Genomic DNA, 10,421 nt, shown 5'->3' with positions numbered 1-10,421 from the left:
TATATGACTCCATTTGTAAGACAGTTGTTGCACTGAGGCTTGTGCATGCGGGGCAAGGCCAAACTGGCTTGCAACCAGCCAACTCTGCAAGGGTGTGCCAGGAGCCAGTGGACCAGCCTCCAACCTCACTCACTGTCGCTCGTGTACCTCATTTCTTCTACACTAGAGGTAAGGCCTCAGTGCCGTCTGCTTTTCCACAGGCCTCTGCTCCATCAGCAATCAGGTGGCAGCCAGTCCGGCTTTTGGGACCTGGCCATCCCTACTTCCTGAGTGGGTGAAGTTGTACGCTGGTGCAACTGCTCCAGGTGCACCGTTGCAGAGGTGGCTGGTTGCTCTTTGAGCCACCATGGCCTTGCCTTGCATGAACATGCCCCAGCTGCTCCGAGTGATCTTGTCCTGCCTGGGGCCAAATTTTAAATCTACCCAGGACCACAGAAGGCAGGGTCCTCAGGCCTCTGCTCCATCAGCACCTGCTCCAGGCGCACCCTTGCAGAGGTGGCTGGTTGCTCTTTGAGCCAACTTGGCCTTGCCTGGCATGCACAGACCCCACGTACCGATGTGCTGCTCTGAGTGAGCTTGTCCTGCCTGTGGCCACATTCAAAGCCTGGCCAGGGCCACAGAATGCCTAGTCCCTGGATTGCAATCCTGGCTGCTTTCTGCACTTGAATATAAAGTCCTCCTCAAGACAGCCTGTGGTCTGCCTCTTGGCAAAGAAGAAGCCCGCAGTACCATCTGAGCCCTGAGGAATTGACTGGTGTTGTAAAGGCAGCACACACCCTGCTCCTGAGATTGCTGCCCATTTCCTCTATATGTCTCCATTTGTAAGACAATTATTGCACTGAGGCTTGTGCGCGCTGGGCAAGGCCAAGCTGGCTCAAAGAGCAACCAGCCACCTCTGCAAGAATGTGCCAGTAGGCGGTGGACCAGCGACCAATCACACTCGCTCCTGGTCAGGATATATCATTTCCTCTACCATAGAGTTAGGGCCTCAGTGTCATCTGCTTTTCCTTAGGCCTCTGCCACATCAGCCATCAGGAGACAGCCACTCAGGCTGGGGGAACACGGCCATCCCTGCTTACTTCAGTGGGTGACATTGAAGGCTGGTCCAACTGCTCTAGATGCACCATTGCAGAGATGGCTCATTCCCCTTTGAACCAGGTTGGCTTTACCTGGCATGCACACACCCCAGCTACGGACATGCTGCTCTGAGTGACCTTGTCCTGCCTGGGGCCAAATTTTAAGTCTGGCCAGGGCCACAGAAGGCCAAGTCCCTTGGGTTTCAATCCTGGCTACTTTCTTCACTTGAACATAAAGCACAGGCCACCAACTTCACTCACTGCCGCTCATGGTACATCAGTTCTACCCTAGAGGTAGGGCCCCAGTGCCATCTGCTTTTCCTCAGACCTCTGCTCCTTCAGCCATCAGGGGGCAGCCACTCAGGCTGTTGGAATCTGGCCATCCCTGCTTCCTTGAGCGGGTGAGGTTGGTGGCTGCTCCACCTGCTCCAGGGGCACCCTTGCAGAGGTGGCTGGTTGCTCTTTCAGCCAACTTGGCCTTGCCTGGCATGCACAGACCTCAGGTACCAAAGTGCTGCTCTGAGTGAGCTTGTCCTGCCTGAGGCCAAATTCTAACTCTGGTCAGGGCCACAGAAGGCCTAGGCCCCTGGGTGGAAATCCTTTCTGCTTTGTGCACTTGGATACAAAGTCCTCCACAAGATGGCCTGTGGTCTGCCTCTTGGCAATGAACAAGCCCACAGTGCCATCTGAGCACTGAGGAATTGACTGGAGCCCTAAAGTCAGCGCATACCCTGCTCCTGACCCTGTTCCTCTTTTTCTCAATATGGCTCCATTTGTAAGACAATTGTAGCACTGAGGCTTGTGCATGCCAGGCAAGGCCAAGCTGGCTCAAAGAGCAACCAGCCACCTCTGCAAGAGTGTGCCAGGAGCAGGTAGACCAGCCACCAACCTCACTCACTGCCACTCCTGTACCTCATTTCTTCTACCCTAGAGGTAAAGCCTCAGTGCCATCTGTTTTTCCTCAAGCCTCTGCTAAATCAGTCATCAGGTGGCAGTCACTTAGGCTGTTGGGATCCGGCCATCCCTGCTTCCTTGAGTGGGTGATGTTGGTGGCTGGTGCAACTACTCCAGGCGCACCCTTGCAGAGGTGGCTGGTTGCTCTTTGAGCCAGCATGGCCTTGCATTGCATGCACATGCCCCAGCTGCTCCAAGTGATCTTGTCCTGCCTGGGGCCAAATTTTAAATCTGCCCAGGGCCACAGAAGGCAGAGTCCTCAAGCCTCTGCTCCATCAGCACCTGCTCCGGGCGCACCGTTGCAGAGGTGGGTGGATGCTCTTCGAGCCAGCTTGGCCTTGCCTGGCATGCACAGACCGTAGGTACCAACGTGCTGCTCTCAGTCAGCTTGTCCTGCCTGTGGCCATATTCACAGTCTGGTCAGGGCCACAGAATTCCTAGTCCCCTGGATTGCTATCCTGGCTGCTTTCTGCACTTGAACATAAAGTCCTCCTCAAAATGGCCTGTGGACTGCCTCTTGGCAACAAAGAAGCCCACAGTGCCATCTGAGCCCTGAGGAATTCACTGGAGTCTTAAAGGCAGCACACACCCCACTCTACAGCTTGCTGCTCATTTCCTCTAAATGGCTCCATTTGTAAGACAGTTGTTGCACTGACGCTTGTCTATGTCTGGCAAGGACAATCTGGCTCAAAAGCAACCAGCCAACTCTACAAGGGTGTGCCAGGAGCCTCAGGCCTCTGCTCCATCAGCCATCAGGTGGCAGCCACTCAGTCTGTTGAAATCTGGCCTTCCCTGCTTTCTTGAGTGGGTGCGGTTGGTGGCTGCTCCACCTGCTCCAGGCGCTCCCTTGCAGAGGTGGCTGGTTGCTCTTTGAGCCAGCTTGGACTTCCCTGGCAGGCACAGGCACAAGAATCCAACACTGATCCATGTGAGCTTGTCCTGCATGGGGCCAAATTCTAAGTCTGGCCATCCCTGCTTCCTTCAGTGGGTGAGGTTGAAGGCTGGTCCAACTGCTACAGGAGCTCCATTGCAGAGGTGGCAGGTTGCCCTTTGAGCCAGCTTGGCCTTGCCTGGCATGCACAGATTCGAGGTACCGACATGCTGCTCCGAGTGAGGTTGACCTGCCTTGGGCCAAATTCTAAGTCTGGCCAGGGCCACAGAAGGCCGAGTCTCTTGGGTATAAATCCTGGCTGCTTTCTGCACTTGAACATAAAGTCCTCCTTAAGACGGCCTGTAATCTGCCTCTTGGCAACAAAGAAGGGCCATCTGAGCCCTGAGGAATTGACTGGAACCCTAAAGGCAGTGCAAACCCCGCTCCTGAGCCTGCTGCTCATTTCCTCTATGTGGCTCCATGTGTAAGACAGTTGTTGCACTGAGGCTTGTGCATACCAGGCAAGGCCAAGCTGGGTCAAAGAGTAACCAGCCACCTCTGCAAGGCTGTGCCAGGAGACAGTGGATGAGCAACCAACCTCATTCGCTGCTGCTCATGATACATCAGTTCTACCCTAGATGTAGGGCCCCAGTGCCATCTGCTTTTCCTCAGGCCTCTGCTCCATCAGCCATCAGGTGGCAGCCACACAGTCTGTTGGAATCTGGCCTTCCCTGCTTCCTTGAGTGAGTGAGGTTGGTGGCTGCTCCACCTGCTCCAGGGGCACCCTTGCAGAGGTGGCTGGTTGCTCTTTGAGCCAACTTGGCCTTGCCTGGCATGCACAGACCTCAGGTACCAAAGTGCTGCTCTGAGTGAGTTTGTCCTGCCTGAGGCCAAATTCTGAGCCTGGCCAGGGCCACAGAAGGCCTAGGCCCCTGGGCGCAAAGCCTGGCTGCTTTCTGCACTTGAACATAAAGTCCTCCTCAAGACGGCCTCTGGTCTGCCTCTTGGCAATGAAGAAACCCGCAGTGCCATCTGAGCCCTGAGGAATTGACTGGAGCCTAAAGGCAGCCTACACGTGGCTCCTGAGCCTGCTGCTCTTTTCCTCAATATGACGCCATTTGTAAGACAATTGTAGCACTGAGGCTTGTGCATGCCAGGCAAGGCCAAGCTGGCTCAAAGAGCAACCAGCCACCTCTGCAAGAGTGCCTCTGGAGCAGTTGGAGCAGCCACCAACTTCACTCGCTATCGCTCATGGTACATCAGTTCTACCCTAGAGTTAGGGCCCCAGTGCCATCTACGTTTGCTCAGGCCTCTGCTCCATCAGCCATCAGGTGGCAGCCACTCAGTATGTTGGAATCTAGCCATCCGTGCTTCCTTGAGTGGGTGAGATTGGTGGCTGCTCCACCTGCTCTGAGCGCACCCTTGCAGAGGTGGCTGGCCTCTCTTTGAGCCAGCTTGGCTTTGCCTGGCATGCACAAGCCCCAGAAACAGACACTGCTGCATGTAAGCTTGTCCTGCGTGGGGCCAATTTCTAAGTCTGGCCATCCCTCCTTCCTTAAATGGGTGACGTTGAAGGCTGGTCCAACTGCTACAGGCGCACCCTTGCAGAGGTGGCTGGTTGCTCTTTGAGTCAGCTTGGCCTCGCTTGGCAATGCACAGACCCCAGCTACGGACATTCTGCTCCGAGTGAGCTTGTCCTGCCTTGGGCCAAATTCTAAGTCTGGCTAGGGCCACAGAAGACCGAGTCCCTTGGGTTCAAATCCTGGCTGCTTTCTGCACTTGAACATAAAGTCCTCCTCAAGATGGCCTGTGGTCTCCCTCTTTGCAACCAAGAATCCTGCAGTGCCATCTGAGCCCTGAGGAATGGACTGGAGCCCTCAAGGCAGTGCACACCCCGCTCCTGAGCCTGCTGCTCATTTCCTCTATATGGCTCCATTTGTAAGACAATAATTATACTGAGGCTTGTTCAGGGCAGGCAAGGCCAAGCTGGCTCTAAGAGCAACCAACCACTTCTGCAAGGGTGTGTCAGGAGCCAGTAGACCAGCCACCAACCTCACTCGATGCTGCTCAGGGTACACCATTTCTTCTACCCTAGAGGTAGGGCCCCACTGCCATCTGCTTTTCCTCAGGACTCTGCTCCATCAGCCACCGGGCAGCAGCCACTCAGGCTGTTAGAATCTGGCCATCTCTGCTTCCTTAAGTGGGTGAGTTGTCAGCTGGTCCAGCTGCTACAGGTGCGCCCTTGCAGAGATGGCTGGCTGCTCTTTGAGTCAGCTTGGCCTTGCCTGGCATGCACAGACCCCAGCTACCAACATTCTGCTCCGAGTGAGCTTGTCCTGCCTTGGGCCAAATTCTAAGTCTGGCTAGGGCCACAGAAGACCAAGTGCCTTGGGTTCAAATCCTGGCTGCTTTCTGCAATTGAACATAAAGTGTTCCACAAGATGGCCTGTGGTCTCCCTATTTGCAACCAAGAAGCCCGCAGTGACATCTGTGCCATGAGGAATTGACTGGAACCCTAAAGGCAGCGCACACCCTGCTCCTGAGCCTGCTGCTCATTTCCTGTATAAGGCTCCATTTGTAAGACAATTGTTGCACTGAGGCTTGTGCATGCCAGGCAAGGCCAAGCTGGCTCAAAGGGCAACCAACCACCTCTGCAAGGGTGCGCCAGGAGCCGGTGGACCAGGCACCAATCTCACTCGCTGCCGGTCAGGGTACATAACTTCTTCTACCTGAGAAGTAAGGCCTCAGTGCCATCTGCTTTTCCTCGGGCCTCTGCTCCATCAGCCATCAGGCGGCAGCCACTCAGGCTGTTGGAATCTGGCCATCCCTGCTTCCTTCAGTAGGTGAGGTTGGTGGCTGGTCCACTGGTTCCAGGTGCACCCTTGCAGAGGTGGTTGGTTGCCCTTTGAGCCAGCTTGGCCTTGCCTGGCATGCACAGACCCCAGCTACTGACATTCTGCTCTGAGTGAGCTAGTCCTGCATGGGGCCAAATTGTTAAGTCTGGCCAGGGCCACAGAAAGCCGAGTCCCCTGGGTGGAAATCCTGGCAGCTTTCTTCACTTCAACATAAAGTCCTCCTCAAGAGGGCCTGCGGTCTCCCTATTTGCAATCAAGAAGCCTGCAGTGCCATCTGAGCCCTGAGGAATTGACTGGAGCCCTAAAGGCAGCCCACATCCTGCTCCTGAGCTTGCTACTCGTTTGCTCTATATGGCTCCATTTGTAAGCCAATTGTTGCACTGAGGTTTGTGCATACCAGGCAAGGCCAAGCTGGGTCAAAGAGTAACCAGCCACCTCTGCAAGGCTGTGCCAGGAGACAGTGGATGAGCAACCAACCTCATTCACTGCTGCTCATGATACATCAGTTCTACCCTAGATGTAGGGCCCCAGTGCCATCTGCTTTTCCTCAGGCCTCTGCTCCATCAGCCATCAGGTGGCAGCCACACAGTCTGTTGGAATCTGGCCATCCCTGCTTCCTTGAGTGAGTGAGGTTGGTGGCTACTTCACCTGCTCCAGGGCCACCCTTGCAGAGGTGGCTGGTTGCTCTTTGAGCCAACTTGGCCTTGCCTGGCATGCACAGACCTCAGGTACCAAAGTGCTGCTCTGAGTGAGTTTGTCCTGCCTGAGGCCAAATTCTGAGCCTGGCCAGGGCCACAGAAGGCCTAGGCCACTGGGCGCAAAGCCTGGCTGCTTTCTGCACTTGAACATAAAGTCCTCCTCAAGACGGCCTCTGGTCTGCCTCTTGGCAATGAAGAAACCCGCAGTGCCATCTGAGCCCTGAGGAATTGACTGGAGCCTAAAGGCAGCCTACACGTGGCTCCTGAGCCTGCTGCTCTTTTCCTCAATATGACGCCATTTGTAAGACAATTGTAGCACTGAGGCTTGTGCATGCCAGGCAAGGCCAAGCTGGCTCAAAGAGCAACCAGCCACCTCTGCAAGAGTGCCTCTGGAGCTGTTGGAGCAGCCACCAACTTTACTCGCTATCGCTCATGGTACATCAGTTCTACCCTACAGGTAGGGCCCCAGTGCCATCTACTTTTGCTCAGGCCTCTGCTCCATCAGCCATCAGGTGGCAGCCACTCAGTATGTTGGAATCTGGCCATCCGTGCTTCCTTGAGTGGGTGAGATTGGTGGCTGCTCCACCTGCTCTGAGCGCACCCTTGCAGAGGTGGCTGGCCTCTCTTTGAGCCAGCTTGGCCTTGCCTGGCATGCACAAGCCCCAGAAACAGACACTGCTGCATGTGAGCTTGTCCTGCGTGGGGCCAATTTCTAAGTCTGGCCATCCCTCCTTCCTTAAATGCGTTACATTGAAGGCTGGTCCAACTGCTACAGGCGCACCCTTGCAGAGGTGGCTGGTTGCTCTTTGAGTCAGCTTGGCCTCGCTTGGCAATGCACAGACCCCAGCTATGGACATTCTGTTCCAAGTGAGCTTGTCCTGCCTTGGGCCAAATTCTAAGTCTGGCTAGGGCCACAGAAGACCAAGTGCCTTGGGTTCAAATCCTGGCTGCTTTCTGCACTTGAACATAAAGTCCTCCTCAAGGTGGCCTATGGTCTCCCTATTTGCATCCGAGAAGCCCACAGTAACATCTGTGCCATGAGGAATTGACTGGAACCCTAAAGGCAGCTCACACCCTGTTTCTGAGCCTGCTGCTCATTTCCTCTATATGGCTCCATGTGTAAGACAATTGTTGCACTGAGGCTTGTGCATGCCAGGCAAGGCCAAACTTGCTGAAAGAGCAACCAGCCACCACTGCAAGGGTGTGCCAGGAGCCGGTGGACCAGCCACCAACCTTACTCGATGCCGCTCATGGTACATCAGTTCTACCCTAGAGGTAGGGCCCCAGTGCCATCTGCTTTTCCTCATGCCTCTGTTCCACCAGACATCAGGTGGCAGTCACTCAGTCTGTTGGAAACTGGCCATCCCTGCTTCCTTCAGTGGGTGAGGTTGGTGGCTGCTACACCTGCTCCAGGGGCACCCTTGCAGAGATGGCTGGTTGCTCTTTCAGCCAGCTTGGCCTTGTATTGCATGCACAGACCACAGGTACCAAAGTACTGCTCCGAGTGAGCTTGTCCTGCTTAGGGCCAAATTCTACGTCTGGCCAGGGTAACAGAAGGCCTAGGCCCCTGGGTGGAAATCCTGGCTGCTTTCTGAACTTGAGAAGAAAGTCCTCCTCAAGACAGCCTGTGGTCTCTCTCTTGGCAACAAAGAAGCCCACAGTGCCATATTAGCCCTGAGGAATTGACTGGATCCCTAAAGGCAGCACACACCCTGCTTCTGAGCCTGCTGCTCCTTTCCTCTATGTGGCTCCATGTGTAAGACAGTTGTTGCACTGAGGCTTGTGCATGCCAGGCAAGGCCAAGCTGGCTCAAAAAGCAACCAACCACCTCTGCAAGGGTGTGCCAGGAGCTGGTGGACCAGCCACCAACCTTACTCTCTGCCGCTCATGGTACATCAGTTCTACCCTAGAGGTAGGGCCCCAGTGCCATCTGCTTCTCCTCAGGCCTCAGCTCCATCAGCCATCAGGTGGCAGCCAGTCTGGCTGTTGAAACCATCTCTGCTTCCTTGAGTGGGTGAGGTCAGTGGCTGTTCCACCTGTTCCAGCCACACCTTTGCAGACGTGGCTGCTTGCTCCTGGAGCTAGCTTGTCCTTGCCTGGCATGCATAGACCCCAGCTACCACCATGCTACTCTGAGTGAGCTTGTCCTGCCTCGGGTCAAATTCTAAATCTGGCCAGGGGCACAGAAGGCCGAGTCCACTGGGTGGAACTCCTGCCTGCTTTCTGCACTTGAACATAAAGTCCTCCTCAAGATGGCCTGTGGTCTCCCTCTTTGCAACGAAGAAGCCCACAGTGCCATCTGAGCCCTGAGGAATGGACTGGAACTCTGAAGGCAGCGCACACCCTGCACCTGATCCTGCTGCTACTTTTCTCTGTGTGGCTCCATTTGAAGCACAGTTGTTGCACTGCAGCTTGTGCATGCCAGGCAAGGCCAAGCTGGCTCAAAGAGCAACCAGCCATGTCTGCAGGGATCCGCCAGGAGCAGGTGGACCACTCGTCAACCTGACCCACTCAGGGAAGACGGGAATGCGTGTTTGTACCATGCATTTCACTGCAAGTACCTTTCTCTGCAGTTGGTGACCTAGGTTTTCTTCTATAGGTTTTTTATGGTTTTAGGTTTTGCATTTAACTCTTTAATCCATCTTAATATAATTTTTGTATTAAGTGTAAGGGAATGGCCCAGTTTCAGTTTTCTGCATACGGCTAGCCAGTTTTCCCAACACCATTTATTGATAGGGAATCCTTTCCCCATTGCTTGTTTTTGTCAGGTTTGTTAAAGATCAGACAGTTTTAGTTGCATGGTGTCATTTCTGCGGTCTCTGTTCTGTTCCATTGGTCCATATATCTGGATTGATATGAGTACTACGCTCTTTTGGTTACTGCAGCCTTGTAGAATAGTTTGAAGTCAGGTACTGTAATGCCTCCAACTTTGTGCTTTTTGCTTAGGATTCTCTTGGCTGTGTGGGCTCTTTTCTGGTTCCATATGAAATTTAAAGCAGTTTTTCTAATTCTTTGAAGAAAGTCAGTGGTAGCGTGATGGGAATAGCACTGAATCTATAAATTACTTTAGGTGGTATGGCACTCAGGCACAGAAATGTTCTTGAGTAGGGCAATACCATTCAGGACATAGGCATGGACAAAGTCTTCATCACTAGAACACCAAAAGCAATGGCAACCAAAGCCAAAATTGACAAATGGGATCTAATTAAACTACTGTGTCTGCAGAGCAAAAGAAACAATCATCAGAGTGAACAGGCAACCCACAGGATGAGAGAAATTTATTGCAATCTCTCCATCTGACCAAGGGCTAATATACATAATCTACAAAGAACTTAAACAAATTTACAAGAGAAAAACAAAGTACCCCATCAAAAAGTGGGCAAAGATATCAACAGACACTTCCCAAAGAAGACATTTATGCAACCAACAAACATGTGAAGCAAAGCACATCACCACTGGTCGTTAGAGAAATGGAAAGCAAAATCACAATGAGATACAATCTCATGCCAGTTGGAATGGCCATCATTAAAAAATCGGGAAACAATAGATGTTGGAGAGGATGTGGAGAAAGAGGAACACTTTTACACTGTTGGTGGGAGTATAAATTAGTTCAACAATTGTGGAAGACAGTGTGATGATTCCTCAAGGATCTATAACTAGAAATAGCATTTGACCCAGCAATCCCATTACTGGGTATATACCCCCAAAAATATAAATCATTCTAATATAAAGACACATGCACACATATGTTTATTGAGGCACTGTTGACAACAGCACAGACTGGAACCAACCCAAATGCCCATCAAGGATAGACTTGATAAAGAAAATGTGGCATATATGCACCATGGTGTACTATGCAGCCACAATAATGGATGAGTTCATATCCTTTGCAGGGACATGGATGAAGCTGGAAACCATCATTCTCAGCAAACTAACACAAAAACAGAAAACCAAACACCACGCCTTC

General features: G+C 52.9%; 1 protein-coding gene across 1 annotated transcript in view; it reads right to left on the bottom strand.

The window, feature by feature from the left end:
• Window positions 1-9,520: 9,520 nt before the first annotated feature.
• The window catches only part of LOC135965278 (POTE ankyrin domain family member G-like), a 35,365-nt gene continuing 34,464 nt past the window's right edge, over window positions 9,521-10,421 (bottom strand). Inside the window, exon 15 of the mRNA XM_065521801.1 lies at window positions 9,521-9,605. Coding sequence (XP_065377873.1) covers window positions 9,521-9,605 — 85 coding nt within the window. The remainder of the gene's footprint in view (window positions 9,606-10,421) is intronic.

The sequence above is a fragment of the Macaca fascicularis genome, chromosome 10, assembly GCF_037993035.2.
Source record: "Macaca fascicularis isolate 582-1 chromosome 10, T2T-MFA8v1.1".
In the NCBI taxonomy this organism is placed as follows: domain Eukaryota; kingdom Metazoa; phylum Chordata; class Mammalia; order Primates; family Cercopithecidae; genus Macaca; species Macaca fascicularis.
The sequence above is the reverse complement of the archived record's forward strand: the minus strand, read 5'-3'. Positions and strand labels throughout refer to the sequence as shown.